The sequence below is a fragment of the Meles meles genome, chromosome 4 (assembly GCF_922984935.1).
Source record: "Meles meles chromosome 4, mMelMel3.1 paternal haplotype, whole genome shotgun sequence".
Taxonomy (NCBI): domain Eukaryota; kingdom Metazoa; phylum Chordata; class Mammalia; order Carnivora; family Mustelidae; genus Meles; species Meles meles.
Window position 1 is genome coordinate 36,991,506 of NC_060069.1, and position 18,694 is coordinate 37,010,199.

Here is an 18,694-nt window from a genome sequence, read left to right on the forward strand (position 1 = left end):
GCAGTCCCTCCCTCCGTCTTCCCCCGACAGCTCGCGCTACTTTTTTAAGCCATTGTCCCATATCCGCGGTGCTTCCTTCCTTCACTGTCCCCTCTCCTCGGGCGCCTCGCCTGCTTCCTACCGCCAGCCACAGCCAAACTCGCTGGGGTGAAACGCCGCCAGGATGCCCTCCAGCCGCCCGCGGTCCGGAGCCCGCAGGTGCTGTCGGCCCCGCCCTCCCCGCGGCCCCGCCCCGGCGTTGCGTCACAGTGACGCGCGTCCCGCGCAGGCGCAGCTCGGCCCCACCCCCCTCCCCGCGGCCGGCCGCCCGCTCGGTATTATGATTAGCGCTGGGTGCGGGGATTCGGCGGCCGGGAGGGAGTCGTCGGCGCCGCGGCTGCTGCGGACGGACGCCTGCCTGCCGGCTGAGGTAGGAGCGAGCGCGGAGCGCGGCTGGGCGTAGCGAGCGTGGATCGCGGTGCGGGCCGGCCTCCGCCGCCTGCTGGCCTGCGCCGTTGCCGGGCTGGGAGTCCGGGCCGGGGCGCTCGCCGCAGGCGGAAAGTAAGTTGCGCGCTCTGCGCTCCCCGCGCCGGCAGCAGCGCGGGCCCGGGAGGACGCGGATCCCGGGCTGTGGCGGCCGGAGCCGGCGCGGCGGCGGCGCGGCCTGGCGGCGGGGCGGCAGCGGGCCCGAGGGGAGCCGGCACTGCGGCGGCTGGCCGCGGGCTCCCGGAGGCCCTGCCCTTGCGGCCGCGGCCAGATTGCGGCACCTCGGGAGGTGCCCGCATCCCCGCGCCCCGCCCCGAGCGGGCCGAGTGCGGCGCCGCGGGGCCCCCGAGGTAGGGCCACGCTCCCCGCGCCCAGGTTCTCTCATGGGGTGTGTGTTCTCGGAATGTTTCCTTTTTCAAACGAATCTGGAGATTCGGCCGCAGCAAGGGGGGTTCCTTGGTAAAACTGCAGCCTTACAATGGAATAGGGGTATTGTTGTCTGTGGAGAAAGGGCATCGGAGTAGGGAAGGAGGAGCAGTGCCATTCCCGAGGGAGAGCTGGAATTCCTCCCGCCGCGCCCCCCCCCCCCCCCCCCGTCGGGGAACCTCCGTTCTTTTCCATAGTCATCGCCTGTTGATTGCTTTCTGGACCATTTTGCCAAAACCTTCCTGCCTTTCACTTGGACTTGGGATCTAGAAAAGTGACAGTCTTATCCTGGGGAGTGGCGGGGGGGTCCTGGAGCTGTGCTATTCCCAATGGTTGAATCCGATCCGATCCGATCCGATCTGGTAGTTTCTTGGGAAGATCGGTTCAAGCTTAGTAATTGGGGAGGATTTAACCGTAGGGCTCTTCAGTCTGTAGAGGTCTGAGGATATAGGACCTTTCACACTGTCAGGTTACTTTTTTCTCTTTTTAAAAATTGAGTGCATTCTCAGTCTTAGATGCGGGCGGTAAAGCTGATTTAATGAGTTTCGCATTTTATCGGGTTTTAAGGTGAAGCATGGCTTACATGGGACTGCAAATGTTGAGTATCCTGCTGCATTTTCACCAAATTTCTGTCAAACATCAGATGCCTCAGTTTGGGTTCCTTGTATGGGGTTGGGACACACTGTCTCAAATCAGCCTAATTTATCAGAATGTATATCAGTGTACTTTAAAGCCAGGGGCTGTCAAGGTTTATGTAATCAGTTTGTTAATTTATAATCTTGTTACATTGCTTTCCAAATTTATAAAATCATTCCCTTAAGGAAATCTGTCTTCAGCGTCTGCTTAAATATTTCTTTTGGAATTGGATTCCTGAGGAGGAATGTACTGTACAAGTGGTGATTTAAGCATACTATTTAGACAAGTTTCCTTTTAAAAAAAGTATTGATTCTTTTATCCAACTAGCTTATTGTCCCTCTTAGGAAAACATGGCATGCCCATTTGACAGAACAAGAAATGAGAGAAATTACATGACATTCCCAAGGTCACATAGAAAAACCGTGTAGTAGCTGAAAAATTAAGTGCCCGGTGCTAACTTCTCTTACATCTTCAAGGTTTTCCAGGGAGGGAACTTCGAGTGTCACCTTTCTGTTTTTTAAATATGCGCTCTCAGTTTTTGTTGTTTTATTTTATGCGTGTAAATGGCTCTCACCCTCTTAATATTTTACTATTTAGAGTAAATTTTTCAGCATCGTTGCAGTAAGATCAGTTAATTTAAAGCATACAAGAACCCAGAAGTTATCCTAATTTCTGTTTTTCTAGAACAGAAATATAAACTGGGACTTTATGTTCAAATTTAATCCCATAATCCTCAAATGCAGGCTTTTATATGTCCTTATTAAAGTTGAAGGGCTTTCATGATATTTTTACTGGTCACAGGAAATACAGTTCATCTAAACCTTACTTTGGGTGTTTCTGTCATATAGAAAGTGAAACTAAATGGGAAAAAAGTTATTTATTCTTGGAGATAATTGAGCAGCCATGGTTCTAAGCACTGGTATAAATAAGGCATGATGTCTTCTCTGTAGCAGCTTGTCTGAACCTAAGAGCTCACTTAGTACACTGCCCAGGAAGAAAAGGGCACAAGTGAACTTTTCACTTGGCCAGAATTTTAGGAATTAAAAACATAGATGAGGAACTCTAAAGACATATTTTAACTGCGTGTGCGGTTTTCTTAACAGCCAGAGGATGGAATTTTTAGCCAAATGCTTTTATAATAAAACTATTACTCATAATTCAGGTACTTCTAGGTGTATGAGTGTGCAGGTAAATTCTTAGAGCAACTTCAGTGGAAAAGTTACTTGAGTAGATTCTAGCAGTTTTGAAAATAAACTTAACCAATTATCATTTACTCATGGCGCCTTTGTGTTTCTATTTTTGGGGCTCTGGGTTCAAGGGTAGCAATAGAAAAATGAATAAAAACCAGTTACTGCCTCGAGGAGCTTATAGGCTATTGGGGACACTGAAGTAAAGGGTAACAGTAGAATCCAGCAAATGCTGTGGCGAGGCATAGGCAAAACCCTGCGGAAGCACAAAGGTGGGGGCAAGGAACAATCTGATTTGGGAATGCTTCACAGAGGAGGTGACATTGAACACATCTTAAAGTATAAGTAGAGTTCCCAGGCAGAAAAAAGGGGGAAGTTCTCAGAGGGCTCAGGGAGGATGAGAAGACAGAGCTATGTGATGGAGAAGGAACTTAGATCCAAGTGGATGGAAGGGAATTGAGGAGGTAAAGAGAGTACAGCTGTTCTTTTTTTTTTTTTTAAGAATGTGAAAAGGAGGGAAAAGGAATGGAACAGGAGCTTGGGGATGGGGAGGGAAGTTTTTCATTATTCTGTTTTTGTTTGCCAAGAGCTGGTGTAAAATCTGTCAGACTTAATAGCCTCATGAAAGGCTGTGGATGATCTGGAGCTACATTATTCACACTGGTGGATGGTTTCCTCATCTGTTTTTCTAGGAGTCTGCTTTGGGTTGAGGCCTTATATCCCATGTGAAACCATTTCTTGCTGGTTGTAGGGGAGGAGCCTGCCTAAAGAGGATTCCTGCTGTACCTTCCCTGAATTTTTATTTCTCTGCTGCTTCCAGAGCCTCCTGAGATTCTGCTTTGGCACCTCCAGCATTTGGCTTCTGCTCAGGTAGGCTCTTCCATAACAAATCAGGCTTCTTTCTCTCTCCTGACCTGTTTGTTGTGTTGTACCCTCCAAAGTGCTGTTATGTGGCTGTTCAGCAGTTACTTCAAAGTCATTCACAGACCACGTGCTGTGATATTTTAAGCCGGCTCAAAGCAGGATTGGGTGTACCTATATACATACCCCCTCAACTACATATTGGCCTGGAAATGTAGATCATGAAGTCTGTGCTCCAGATGTGTGGGGTACAGGTCATATAAATGGTCAGATCCTCGCCCCACTGGGCCTCAGTTGCTCATTGGTCAACGTGCATTTATTTTTCTTAAACTTAAAAGACTTTTGGCTCCTCGAAGGCAGAGCCCACTTCTTTGATTTCAACATCCCCAGATGAGTGTAATGCCTCATGTGGTGTCTCGATGAAGAAACTTCAAAAATCTAAACTTATTTTATTGGTTTTATCAGCCTATTAATAGATGTACCCCACTTTAATATAGTGGGGCTAAATTTGAATTGTTTTTCAATCATAGAATTTTGGAACTAGAAGCAAATCTTTCACTTGATCCTGGCATGTAGTAGATGCCCAGGAAATGTTTGTTCCTGTCCTGTGTATTTCTGGTCTGAGTGAACGGCACCATTTGCTTCCACTCTCTGTTAGAATCATTCTGGATTTCCTTCTTTGCTTTGCCCTCCATGCATTGAGTTCTGAGATACTGCTTTCTAAACGTGTGTCCTTGATTAATCCTCATCACTGCCCATGTACTGGCTGCTTTCATTTTTAGGTCATTAAGTGATCATTTACCTGGAGATATTTTCAGTTGTCTCTTTACCTGTCCCCAGCTCTAGTCTTGCCCTGCCAGGTTGGTCTTCACTTTGCTACCAGAGTGGTTTGTATAACTGTCATCTCTGATTGCCATTCGTCTGCTCAGAATTCTTCTTTGGCAGCAGTGGTGGCTGCTGCTGCTGCTGCTTCTTCCTCTTCTTTAAAGATTTTATTTATTTGAGAGAGAGAGAGCACACATGCATTAGTTGGGGGCAGGGGGAAGGCAGATGAAGAGGAAGAGGGAGACTCCCCACTGAGCAGGGAGCCATCCCAGGATGTTGGGATCATGACCTGACCTGAAGGCAGAACCTTAACCGACTGAGTCACCCAGGTGCCCCGTTCTTAGTGCTGGCTTTCATTTGTTCATTTAATAATATGTATCTGTATATTTGGGGTAGATGCTGTACTCAGCAGGCTTTGGGATACAGAGTGGAATAAAATGGACATGGGGCTTACACAGACTGAAGTTATCATTTAGTTGAGTGGGGACACAGATTATTACTCACGTAATTATATAACTGCAGTTGTGATAATGGCCCTGATGGGAAGGGAATGGCGCTGTGAGAGTGCATGGGAGTATGCAGGGGTGTGGGAAGGGGAAGGACACACTTGAGAGGGTGACCTTTCAGCTGGGCCCTGAAGCCCTCTGGTAAGGGCTTGCCAGATCCAAGGAATTGCAGCTGATTTGCTTGGAATACAGGGCCCTTTGGGTATCTGGCCCCTGCCTACCTGTCTGATCTCATTTCCTATGCTCCGTATGTATTATTGTCCCAGGCACACTGAGCTCTGTCAGGTGTCTTTTCTGAAAAGCCTCTTCCCCATTGTTGCCAATTATAATTCTTAGCTCAAACAAGGAAATGCATTTCTCTGAGATGCCTCCTGTGAACTTCCTAAGGTATGTTTTGGGGAAAGAACACCTCTTCTGTTATATCTGTCCCTATAAGAGATTATACAGACCTTGTGGCAGGGATCTTCCTAATATGTCTAGTAGAGGTTAGGGGCAGCTTGATGGGCCTTTAGGGGATATCAAAATAAGGTGGGAAACTGAGTATATAACCCCTCTCAAATATCGGACTCTCCTGGGAGGAAAGCCAGTTCTGAAAAGTTGGGGGGAAAATGGTGGATGACTGAGCCTCCTTTCATCTTGCTAATATATATTATCCCACTTAGCCTTCCTAATAATAACTGTCTAAGGTGGTGATTATCTTTGTTTTATAGATTAAGATGCGCCTGTTTATAGAAGTTGAGGAACTTTCTGGGCTCCAGGTTCTGGGGTACTCTTTCTACTGCACTGTGATGCTGCTGTTCATGTTGCTGAATAAATGAATTTTGATCATTTTAAAGTGCACCTCTGTGGTGAGGATAATAAGAAAGTTTGACCTTGTGGTAGTTTGAAATGCTGAATCTTAGGATGCTCTCTCCTCTCCCATGTTCCCTCCCCCTCTGTGTACACACTTCTTGGGCTGTTATGTTGTCTTTATGTTGCATTGCTGGGGAAAACGTCCAAATTTAATTCATCCATGTTGGTTTTTCTTTATTAGAGAAGTTATGTTTTAGATAATGTAAGTTTTACGCTTATGGTATAATAAAGTTCATTTCAGCCTTACATCAGGATACTAACAAATATTCATGGTGAGAATATGAAGCTAGAACCTAATGTATCTCTGGATCTCCTTATACAATAGTCATAATACTCTATAGCCTTTTATTTAGCAGTGGACAAAAGCAGAGCAATTGAATTTAAAAGTAAAGTTTAGCTTTCTGTTTTAGCTCATTTTCTACAGGTGAAACAGTTTTCTTTTTATTGGCATAAAATATTTTGAGGACTACTGAAGAAATTCGGAATGAGAATATTCATGCATTCTCACTTTCAGGGCTTGATTTTGTCTTCTGCGCTCCTATTTTATGTGTATTTGCTAATCCTCTTGTGAAGGAAAATGCTTTTTCAGAAACAAATGGAGAAAATGTAATTTGCAAAGTATATTAAAATTGTGGGAAAGGATATAATTTTTAAGCAGAAAATAGAACCTTCCTAAATTAATCTGAATTACTTGCTTGGTGTTGGCTGTAGCTGTTCTTGCCATCACAAAATTGTATGTAAATTCTAAGGTGAAGTTATTTTTAAGGTGCCATTCCATTTTTACATGATCAGTAAATATCTGTTTTTTGAATAGTTATTTGCCTGTTACTTCCTTTCTTGAAAAGCAGTTTCAAAAACCTTTAATGGAATTGTTTGTTAATAATGGTGCTAGGGAATTTCCTCCATTTAATTGATTGCTGGGCTAGATAACTAGCATAGCATATCAGAATTGGAAGAACACAAGAAATGTCAAAATTGATTTATTTTAGTGCTGTTGTTTCCCTGGGAGCTAGAAAGGCCTAGGTAAATGGGAGGCATTGTACTGTTGCAGGAAAAAGTGGAGGGCCCAGGACTCGGGTTGGGGAGAGGACCTGGAGTCCAACCCAGGCAGTGCTTAGCTGGGTGTAGGACTGGGGCAAAGGAAGTCCTTATCCTCTTTGGCCCTGCTTTCTCATCTGAGAAATGGGTATGATATTTCCATTATATTGCTGGTTGTGTGAAATAAGTGATGAAACAAATACAGAGTTCAGTACCAACTTAGATTCCCAGTTTTTACATTGTTTACCCTTTTTGAGACCTGCATTAAAACAAAACTGGAATTCTAAAATGAACAGTTGTGGTATGAAAGACATTTTTGAAATTTGAAGTGAGACAAAGCCAATTGTGGGTTTTTTTGTTTGTTTTTAATGGGACTGGGTGCATTTCTATATACATGTATTTAAGTTTGTAGTGGGGTTTTAGGAAGGTAGTATGGGTATAATGAGAGCATTCTAATCTAAGTCAGAACAAAAGTTGGTGTTTTATGGAACTTTAAAGTGGACAGTGAACTTTTAAAATTGGTTTAATTTCTCTAATGATGTTATTTCTATGTTGTTTTCATGTTACTACCCAAAGAGTTTTCCTTTTCTGTTTAGACCTCTTACCAGCTATGTGATTAGAAGGTGGTTCTGTTCATTTTTAACTCTTTAATGACACTTTAATTAAACTTAATTAATTATTATAATTAATTAATATAATTAATAATTCAAAGATAGATAAGTGGTGAATTGAGTATGACACGTTTTCCATTCATTAGTTTTGGGAAAGTAAAAGATCATCATAGTTGCCTAGGTAGTAAGCCAGTAGGTATTTTTCAGGATCAGCTCCTTAACCTTACTAACTTATCTCATGTCTACCCCAAGTCATAACTTCACCCAAGCTGATGTTCTCCTTTCCGAGGAGAATGGCCAGCCAGCCAACTGTGTGCTCTGCTGCCTTGGTTTTTCCCACTTTTAGGAATGGCATTCCACTGCTCCCTCTTGAAGGGTAAGCTCTGGTCTATGGGCTGCCCTGCCCTTGGGGATCCTGCCTTCTTTGTGTCCTCTACTTTTCCTTTGGCACAGCTTACCCAGGTTAACCTGTATAGTTATTTAACTAATTATATGTAGATAACTTATTTGTAAGGTTATAAATCAGTTGTGTTCTACACAATTAGGGCTCAAATATTTGCTAATGAAAGTAGACTCTGTTCCTGTTCCTTCCTCAGCCTGAAGGAATTGCATACCTTGTCCCTCACAGGAAGCAAAATATTTCCTTGAATATGTCTTGTTTGTTAAGATGAAATAAGTAGGTTTTAGACAATATATTTTTAGGGAAGTTAGTCTTTTCATAGATCTCAGTGGAAAAGTAAATTGAAAATCATATACAAAAAAGTCAAAATTTTAATAAACTATCTTTTTTAGATTATAAAAGCAGCACACATTCATTGCCAAAAATTTGAAAAGAACAGAAAAGCATAAAGAGAAAAAAATTCTATAATCTCACCAACTTAACATTTTGGTATTTTTTAAATATATATGCAGACAAATTATATGCTTTTTTTAAAAAAAAATTGAGATCATGCCATGAAATTTTGGTGTATGAATTTTTTTAACTTAACATTTTATTGTGAGAATTCTCCCGCGAGATTGAATAGCCTCAAAATAGGACAAAATAAATAGTGTTAATGTTAGGTGTACTGTGATTTAATTGTTTTCTTAGGCAGATCTTTAGATTATTTCTGATTTTCTTGAATGTATAAATATCATTGAACATCGTTGACTATAAAAATCTTTATTTCTTTAAGACATAATCTAGTAGTGAGATTATTAAATCAAGGATAGTAATTATTTTATTTATTTATTTATTTATTTGACAGAGAGAGAGAGAGATCACAAGTAGACAGAGAGGCAGGCAGAGAGAGAAGGAAGAGCCAGGCTCCCTGCCGAGCAGAGAGCCGGATGCAGGACTCGGTCCCAGGACCCTGAGATCATGACCTGAGCCGAAGGCAGCGGCTTAACCCACTGAGCCACCCAGGCGCCCCAAGGATAGTAATTATTTTAAGGCTCTTGATAGATGTATTGCCACATTGCTTTTCAGAAATTTCAGAAATCAGATTTTCAGAAATAAAATCATTTGCAGTCTCTCTTTTTTTCTTATGGATCATGAATTTACTGTTGTGTCTAAGAAATCTTTGCCTAGCTTAAGACCACAACATATTTGCCTCTTTTTCTTCTGCAAGTTTTCTAGTTTCACGTTTTGCATTTAGAGATACTACACATTTCGAGTTAATCCTTGCATGAGGTGTGAGGCATGTGAAAGAATTTACAGTCCTAACAGTGAGAGAATCTCAAATGATTTAGTCTTTTAAGTCAAAGTCAATGTAATGTTAGGTACCAGTATTTTTGTCCATAGATTAGTTTACTTTTTTCTGTTCCAGTATTCTTTTTTGACCATTTTTAAATGACCATCTTCATCACAATATCAGCAGGGAAAGAAAAAGATGACAGAGAGTGAAAATGAGTCTTGATAGCTTTAATAAAAGTTTGGAAAATTTAGATTATTAAGTTTTTGAATTCTCCAAGATTCCAACTTATTTTGTCTTCCTGGCAACAAGGAGTAATTGTGGGTTAGCTTTATTTATTTTGGAGTAACTTCTACATACCAGCTTTTGCTTCAGTCATTATTTGTCATGCGAGCACTTTGTATAGGGCTGTCACCAGAAATGGTGACACACTTAGCATTTTTCATCATTTTAACGAGAGGCAGATTCTGTTTAGGAATTCGAACTTAGTATCTGTCTGCACTGCTGGCCCAGGTTTTGTGTCTTGGATGTTAACCCCTTTTGCTTTACAAATAATTAGTACTACTCTACATCAGTTAATAAATTGACTGACTCCTGGATACATTAAAATTCTTGATATATCCCGGACCATTACTTGTTTCACTTAGAGAAAATAAAGATTATGTAAACCATTTCATGAGATCAATCTGTACTGGTGACCCAGTCGCTTCCTGGAAAGCAGAGCAGTCCTTTCAGCCTGCCATTCCTGGTCACCTCAGTTGCCCCAGTCCATTAAAATTGACTGCTTGGAAGAAAACTTAATAGAATATACTTTAGGAGGCAGTTATCTTCCCTTGGAAAATACTTTCCTAGACATTTGGAGGTACAATTTTACCTCTTTGGACATTTCTCATAATAAATAATTTAACCTTTGGGGCGCCTGGGTGGTTTGGTTGGTTGGGTGTCTCCCTTCGGCTCTAGTCATGATCCCAGAGTCCTGGGATCAAGCCCCAAATCGGGCTCCCTGCTTAGCAGGGAGCCTGCTTCTCCCTCTCTCACTCTCCCTGCTTGTATTCCCTCTCTTACTGTGTCTCTCCCTGTCAAATGGATAGGTAAAAATCTAATTAATTAATTAATTAAACCTTTTTTTTTAAAAAAAAGATTTTATTATTTATTTATTTGACAGACAGAGATCACAAGTAGTCAGAGAGGCAGACAGAGAGAGAAGAGGAAGCAGGCTCCCTGCTGAGCAGAGAACCCGACATGGGGCTCGATCCAAGGATCCTGGGATCATGAACTGAACCGAAGGCAGAGGCTTTAACCAACTGAGCCACCCAGGCGCCCCTAATTTAAGCTTTTATTTTGTAGTTCCTATCTTGAGTCCATTCAGTGAGTGTAGCCTTATAACCCAATAATACTACATTGATAACCACGTGGTAATATTCAGCCAATCCAGTGAAAAACTCTGGATCCTTCCATAACTTAGGACCTCTTGACCTATTTGTGGTTTCTTTATCTTTGATTTATAGCTTATGTTGGTAACTACCAGGGGGAGGAGTGCTATTCTAGAAATGTGGAATATTGTTTATTTTGGATAGCGGGAAGAGCAGTGGCAACTGCATGTAGGATTGTGTTTATTTTGCTTGACCAGGCGTTTGTTGATATTCTCAGAGGATTTAGTCTACTGTCTTCCTTTCAGCCTATGGGTATTGTTGAAATTTTAGTGGTAAGATTGGGGTGGTAGTAATCATTGGGGGAATGTTCCTCTACTTCCAGTAGTTTTTCTATAACCATGCAGCTTAGTATTTTCCATGAATAAAAATTACAGTTTTCATTTTTGGTATTTGTAAGAGATACCAAATAATTTCCATATGTAAGAAGCTTAAATGGCAATTTTAGTGTGGCTTTGCAAAAACTCATCTTCAGTTATCTGTATTAGAGGAAGAGCATTGGCACAGATTTTTTTTTAAGTACTTAATTTGAGGGGAGATTTTTGCATATTTAAATATTGGTGGTCTGATTTTAGGAAATTTGTAATATCCTCAATAAAATGTAGAGAAGCACATTGTCCTTTTTGTTCCACTCCTCTACTTTCTCATGCCATGGATGGGCCGCGCAGAGCTACTTTTGTTCAGTGTGCTGTTTTGTCCTCCCCTAGAGGTGTGGGTAGGAGACATTTGTTTGATGTACAGACCACACTACGGTGGTGATGTTGTCAGTGAGAATCTAAAAGTGAATTTTGACAAGAGTAACAGGGTGAATTCCAAATTGACAGTAGATTTAACAGAGGCTGGTTCTACAACTGTTTTCAGCAGCTTGCAAAATGTGTGTAGGGCCACCCACACTTCCTTCCTCTTCTCCAGCCACACCCGCACACTTCAGTTTGCTTCTCTCTGTAGTTGGGAGAACATCAGTATATTCTTGCAACATATACGGCTGGTTGTTTCGCAAACATGAATTTCCGTATTATAAACACTTTTTGACTAGTGGGCCTGTTTCATTTAGGTTCAGCCCAGTTATATGCATGTGTGAACATGTGCTGAAAATGATTGCCTTAGAACAGTCTAATTTAGTGGTTTTGCTGTTTTAAAAAGATGGTGTCTTTGTTATGTAGTCATTAAAAATACTGCTTTACAAGAATTCAGTGCATGAGAAAATGTTCATTATATAAAGCAGAGGAAAAGGTAGTCTCAAACTTCATATATAGTATCTTAGCTTTGTAAAGAAACATAGGTATAAATGACATATACCAATAGTTAAAGAGAAATCATCTTAGATGAAATTACGGGTGATTCCCCCCCACCCCGGGTTGTGCTTTTCTGCACTTTCCGAATTTTCTGAGGTAAATTGTATCAACTTGTTTTGTAGAGAGAAATACTTTTTAAATGGTTGTAAACCTTTCTCCTCCTCTCTGTGTCTGTGTCTCTTTATATTCCATTTTATAAAAAAAGTTTGTGTCTGGGTATGTATTATATGTAGAAAATAATTGGGAAGGAAGGCTGTGTATCAAACTGCTAATAGAGGTTATTACAGAGAGTAGAATAATGGATGATCTGTATAAAAAATTATTTTTGCCAGTTTATATGTTCTAATTGTATATTTTCCTATATTGTACAGGTATTTCTTTCATAACTTCATAATAGAAGCAGAATACTAAAACAAAAAGTGATATGTCAACTGGAAAAAGCAGGCTACAAGATATAAAGTTATGTATAGAATGATCACACCTTTGTAAGACAAAATAAAGAAGAAGCTGTATATAAGTATTTGCAGAAAGATCACCAAAATATTGGTAGTGCTTATCTTCAGGGGTAGGACTATGGATGCCTTTTTATTCTTTCTACTTCCTAGTCTGTATTTTCCAGATTTTCTGTAAGAATATATTACTTTTGGGGGAAAAAATGTAAAGGAGCATTTAATTCTTTTTGAAAAGGTAGATTTGAAAGAAAGTCATCTTGATACCATTTTAAAAACAAATACTTGGGTTTTGTGTGATGTTTTATTGAAAAATAATCAGACTTTGGTGCCCAACTAGAGTAACTATTTTCTTTATATTATGATCGTACATAAGTCATTTTCAGTTTAGTACATTTTAGTAATGTACTAAAGCAGCTCAGTGAATTCATTCTCTTGAAGTAGGGTAGAAGAATTTCTACTTGGATGAGGGAGAATACATTGTTTTAACCATGATGGTGGTGGTAATAGCTAGTGTTTCCCGTGTACTCTGTGCAAGGCTTCACTCTGAATACTCTTCCTGTCCTAACCTATTTAATTCTCACTCTAACCTATGAAGCCGTGCTCTTACTATTAACATTTTTTCATGAGGAAGCTGATCGTAGAGAGGTCAGGTCTTGCTAGGTCCTGTGGCTAGTAATAGGTGAGGTGGGATTCAGATCCAGTCACTGGCACTCAGAACCAGTGTTCAGCCACACTGCCTGCCTTGCCTAGAGACTGGATGGTGGAAGGAGAGAAGCAAGCAAGGGTAATGTCAGGAGCCACCACATCCCTTGGAGCTGAAGGAGCAGGTATCATTCTAGTGTTTGTAGGTCTCTAGAGGTGGCCCTGTGCCCATGACCTTGCTGGCCCTCTTTGTGAGCTTGATGATTACCTGGATGCTCACCTTTAATGTGTTGTGTAAATTACCTTGGCCTAGTGTGAATGTTTAGGCCTTTCAGTATTTGTGGGATATTTTAGTGTTGTGGAAAGGACTGTAAGGGAACCTCAGCCAAGTACTCTTCACCGTGCCACAGACTTAGATGTCTGTGATCTGTTCACATTCTCTGTGTTCATAGTGATAGTTCTTCTTTACTGTTGAACGGAAAGCCTCTGGTGTGAAGGTGTTTTGTATGTTCTCAGATGCTGGCATTGTAATTGATTTCTGCTGGCCTGCTAGATGATCATATGTTGTAAAGGTTGCCCTCCCTGGCTGTGGGAGTGAGTGTTGCAGGAACTGTCAAGGGTTCTTGCAGGCAAGCTGGGCTTGGAAACTAGGCTGGGCAGGATTGGGGCTGCCCGCTGCTGCTGATTGGGCAGGTCAAGCTTCATTATGCCTAGCTTGCAGGCTCTTAGTGATGATCCATGAAATGTGGATTTGGTGCCTGTTTTACCCAGGAAACATTCAGAAAATGGCAAATCATCTGTTGTTTATGATTATTGTTTCCTCCTCCTTCTAGTGGAACAGTCTGTCTGATTGGGCTACCTGGAACTATCTCTGTGTATTTGTTCACTGTTAACTTCCTGTTCACTCAATATTCTTTGAATGGGTTATAATTCACAGAGGGGAGAGAGATGGTGGGAGAGGAGACAGGGTCATGAAAAACAAACTTGCCCATTTTATATGTTTGTCTGGATCCACCTTTAAGATGTATATTTTGACTTTAAGCAAAGTTAAATAGAACTAAACTAAAATCTCCTTCTGTATTTTCTTTTAGGAAAAAGAAGCAACTAACAAAAGACAGTGGTAACAAGGATTATTCAGTGTACGGTTTGCAGGGTATGTGCTGGAGCCATCACAGAGTCACCTGCGCTTTCTATAAGCCACATGTGCATGTTTGGCATTGATGTTCAGAGTGACTTTTGGCACTGGAAGGTCCTCAGAGATCAAAGACAATTTAGTTATTCCTATGCCAACACAAAGTGCGCTCGATGGTAGAGTTGCACGGTGGGCTGGTACTTAAAGAAGATGTTCAGTAACAAGGATATTTTCCCTTCCAACCTTCAGATAATCATAATGTCCTGGTTTTAGGTATATAATTATAGTTTCATAGACCCTGGAAAGGGATCTGTGTACAAAACAAAGTAGAAAAAGAGTTTCTTAATAGTGGAAGTGATCACTATTTCACTCCAGAGTAGTCTCATTGTGAAGAGACCTTTTTAGATTTTTTTTTTCCCATGAACTCTTTAGTAGATTAAAAACTGTTTTCATTGTACCCTTTTGCTGACACAGTTCTGGGAAGAGAAACCTCAGAATGTTAGTTGTAATTGTTTCTGGGTGTCGGAGACCCTAACAAAAGACTGTCTTTCCTCCTCTGTATACACATATGTTACTTTTGAAATAAGGCAAAATTAAAACTGGGAAAACCTAAGTAATTTAATTAAAATATAATTAAATTCAGATTTATTCCTAAAATCTGATTTATATGCCACTTTATAAGAATATATCTAAACTAAAGTGATAGATGAAAAAACAAATATTGTATAACCTGGAGGCGACCTGAAATTGTTTTGAAAGCTTAAGTTGCATTTACAAGCTTGTACAATAGAAACATAGACTCAGATAGAATTTTAAGGATAATTACTGCCCTTATAATTAATCAAAATTAGAGATTTAAAGATAGTTTTCTGCCCCCTGGAGTTAGCTTAGAGTTTCTATTTTTGAAAATTAAATATGCCTGAATTAAACTTTCTTTTGGAGAACTGCTGTCTGATTAAAGCAAGATCTTTTCACTCAGATTTTTCTGTTAATCTCATCATTAAAATTAATAGCTCAGATGATAAGATAATATACAGTATGGAAGAAATTTGCTTTTTCTCCAATATCTGTACATAGTGCTGGCTTCTTTAAAAATCTTTATAGAAACAGGATTAATTTAGTTTGGTTTTGAAATAAGTTTGTAGAAACAGTGTAGTATAGTTAAAAGCAGAAACTTCGAGGTCAGGTAGCCCTGAGTTCAAATCCTAGCTTTTTTACACAGTGGCTTGGTAGCCAATGCCAAGTGAGTTACCATTTCTATGCCTCAAAATGGGGCTAATAATCCCTATCTCTTAGGGCAGTTGTAAGTATTAAATGAGGATGACATAAAGCATTTGGTATATGAGTGACATATTGTACTTAGTGAATGGTAGTTAATATTTATATTTACAGTAATTGCTAAAATATAAAAAAAAGCATTAAACATACTAACATTGGCTTTTTAAGCTCTCTCTCTATATATATGTATATTTTTTTTAGGTGACCTCAGATATGTTTCCAATAATTTCAATTTGCATGTGAGAATGACTTTATTCCTCTTTTAGAGTTGGTACTTTAACTCTCCAGATATTATCCTAAATACAACATCATTTAGAGTGGTTAAATGTTTATAAGGAAGGTGAGCTTTGAAATAATTCAGTTTAAAGCTTAGTTGTAGCACTTTGATTCATTTTGCACAAATATGTATAGTAGGCTTTTAATAAATGTTAGCTTTTCTTTCAAGCAAAAATGAGATTTAAAGAAGTGTAATGCTAGAGCTTTAAAATTTAAAAAAACCACCTCATTTTATGTACAATTTAGTTTTTGGGGGTATTTTCATCTAAGCAGGAATAGATAAATGTAACTGCTATTCTGTTTCTACTGGAAACATGCAATAGAAAAGGTTTCACAGAAGGAGGGCTATGTACTCACAGGACAGAGCTAGTCTTGGGAGATGGCTGTATTGATTTTGCTATAAGTCTATTAAATTTTGGTCAGGAAGAATAATAATGGGAGTTGGATTTGTGAGATTTAAGATATCTTAATTTGTATAATTTTATAAGATCCTGTTTCTGTATTTAGAGTTTATAAAGGTTTAGAATTTTAAATGCCATGTGAGATATGGTCTTAAAATGAACGGTCATTAAGATGGTTTACGAATGCATGCTTGTTCATTTTTGAAATATAATCAGATCATGGTGGGTTATGTTTGAGAGTTGGAAAACTAATAAAGATAAGCATAATTGGTAAGTACAAAGAGTGAGTACCAGTCAGTCAGCAAACATATATTAAGCACCTACTGTGTGTCAACATGTTGTTCTAGGCACTAGTGTGACAAGAAGAGCAAACAATTGCCCTGTACACATTTTGAAAAGAAGTTGAATTTCAGAATTTAACAAACTGTTGATTACCTGTTGTATGTTAAACACTGTTCAAGGGAGGGTAGAAGGGGGAAAAAAAGAGAACCTTTGAGTCCTCAGAACTTCACAGTCTTAGGATGGGGATGGGTATACAAAAACCCATGTGAATAAGACAGGACATGGGGTCCGGAGCGGCTGTTGGAGATCAGGAGTCGGGAAGGTCATTCCAGCTGGGAGGGTTAGAGGAGGCCTCACTAACGGGATCTGTCTGTGCTTACAGGAAATAGTGCTGGCTTTGGAATAATAGGATAAAGTTGCCGAGTTTCTGTCCAAATGTTTGTTTTCCCTTTTTTGTCAGTTCTTGCCTTGTTTTTTAAGACACTAAATGAAATTATTTTTGTAAGATTTTTTTTTAAACATAGTTTATCAAACTTGCTAGTTTTCTTATTTCTGACATCACCAAAAACTTATTTCAACTAACTTCTTTCAGTTTGCAAATTTTAATATGGCATTTAAATTCTCAGCCTTTGTAACATAAACCCAAATTATATAGATTGTATAAATGGCCCTTACTCATTTTTTGTCTCTGTTTACTTCAGGCTTCTCTTAAAACTTAGAGAGAGAGAGAGCTATAAGAGAAAAAGCTACAGAAACTTAATTTTGTTTCTCCTTTTTTTTTGTAGATGTCCATGGCGACATTGAAAATGAATTCCTTATTTTCACCAGATATTCTTATATGAGAAGATCCGTTTCAAACAGTCTAGATATTTTTCCTTCTGTTGGACCAGCATGGCAGGATTCAAGCGAGGGTATGATGGAAAGATTGCTGGATTATATGATCTGGATAAAACCTTGGGTCGAGGTCATTTTGCAGTGGTTAAACTTGCCAGGCATGTCTTTACAGGTGAAAAAGTAGCAGTAAAAGTTATTGACAAGACAAAATTGGACACTTTAGCCACTGGTCATCTTTTCCAAGAAGTGAGATGCATGAAACTAGTGCAGCATCCCAACATCGTACGCCTTTATGAAGTTATTGACACCCAGACCAAACTATATCTTATTCTAGAACTTGGCGATGGAGGAGATATGTTCGATTATATAATGAAACACGAAGAGGGACTTAATGAAGATTTGGCTAAGAAGTACTTTGCTCAGATTGTTCATGCCATATCTTATTGCCATAAACTCCATGTGGTTCACAGAGACTTAAAACCAGAGAATGTGGTCTTCTTTGAAAAACAAGGTCTTGTAAAGTTGACAGACTTTGGTTTCAGCAACAAATTTCAACCAGGGAAGAAGCTCACTACAAGCTGCGGATCTCTTGCATATTCTGCTCCAGAAATTCTGCTCGGTGATGAGTATGATGCACCCGCAGTAGGTAGGTAACCTCCTTCCAGTATTTGCCCACTTGAATTCCACCAGCTAGAATGTAGTTGGTCAAATTGGTTGTTGTTTATCTGAAAATAATTTCTTAAGGGACTTTCTTAAATGTGTCTTTTTTTTTTTTTTTAAAGGATTTTATTTATTTATTTGACAAAGAGAGACAGTGAGAGAGGGAACACAAGCCAGGGGCAGAGGGAGAGGGAGAAGCAGGCTCCCCGCTGAGCAGAGAGCCCGATGTGGGGCTCGATCCCAGGACCCTGGGATCATGACCCGAGTCGAAGGCAGAGGCTTTAACCCACTGAGCCACCCAGGCACCCCTCTTAAATGTGTCTTCATTAACAGATTTGGTTTCATGAATGCCATATATCCCTAAATCTCACAGTCAGTTTGTTTTACCCTTTAGATGGCAAATGTTTAAAGTATATTTCAGCATAAAGAAAAATGAGTAAGTTATCATTTAAGGTAACCATCATCTTCTCATTGTAATTCTTTTGAAGGTCTGAGTACGTTTCCTAGCTTCTTAGATTCTTCTGGTAGTGCCCCTAGTCAGCTTCTTTCTGTGTATATCCTTTAACAGTTATTAAGATTTATATTGGAAAGGTGCTATGAATATTAAAATACATTATGAAGAATTTGGACATGGGAATCATTTATTAGTTGTGACCTTGAAGAGTGCACTTGATCTTTCTGCTTTATTTCCTCATCCATGGAATAGATTGGATCAGATAGAGGTATTGCATCCTATATTATCATGTTTACCATCCACAGAGACTTGTGGGGCTGTTATTGTCTGCCTCACTTTCTAGGACAGGTAATTGACATACAGACATCCAGAATCTCGGTAGCCCTGGGCATTCCCAGCTACCCTCTCTCCACTCCAGCACATTATTGTGTTCTCTCTTGTGATGAGTTATCTGGTTGGCGTAGAAGTGTTTATTGCT

At 39.9% G+C, this 18,694-nt stretch overlaps 1 protein-coding gene across 10 annotated transcripts in view; it reads left to right on the top strand.

Annotated features, from left to right (window-relative positions):
- Nucleotides 1–284: 284 nt before the first annotated feature.
- Nucleotides 285–18,694, top strand: part of SNRK (SNF related kinase) — a 58,183-nt gene continuing 39,773 nt past the window's right edge. Inside the window, exons 1-5 of one of the 10 annotated variants that reach the window (XM_046002653.1) lie at nucleotides 301–409; nucleotides 3,535–3,584; nucleotides 13,991–14,052; nucleotides 17,054–17,179; nucleotides 17,275–17,748. In XM_046002653.1, the coding sequence (XP_045858609.1) occupies nucleotides 320–409; nucleotides 3,535–3,584; nucleotides 13,991–14,052; nucleotides 17,054–17,179; nucleotides 17,275–17,748 (802 nt within the window). In that variant the 5' untranslated portion in view covers nucleotides 301–319. Of the gene's footprint in view, nucleotides 410–472; nucleotides 541–3,534; nucleotides 3,585–13,990; nucleotides 14,053–17,053; nucleotides 17,749–18,694 lie in introns of those variants that run through there. The other 9 variants (XM_046002658.1, XM_046002659.1, XM_046002654.1 and 6 more) reach the window with 9 other exon arrangements.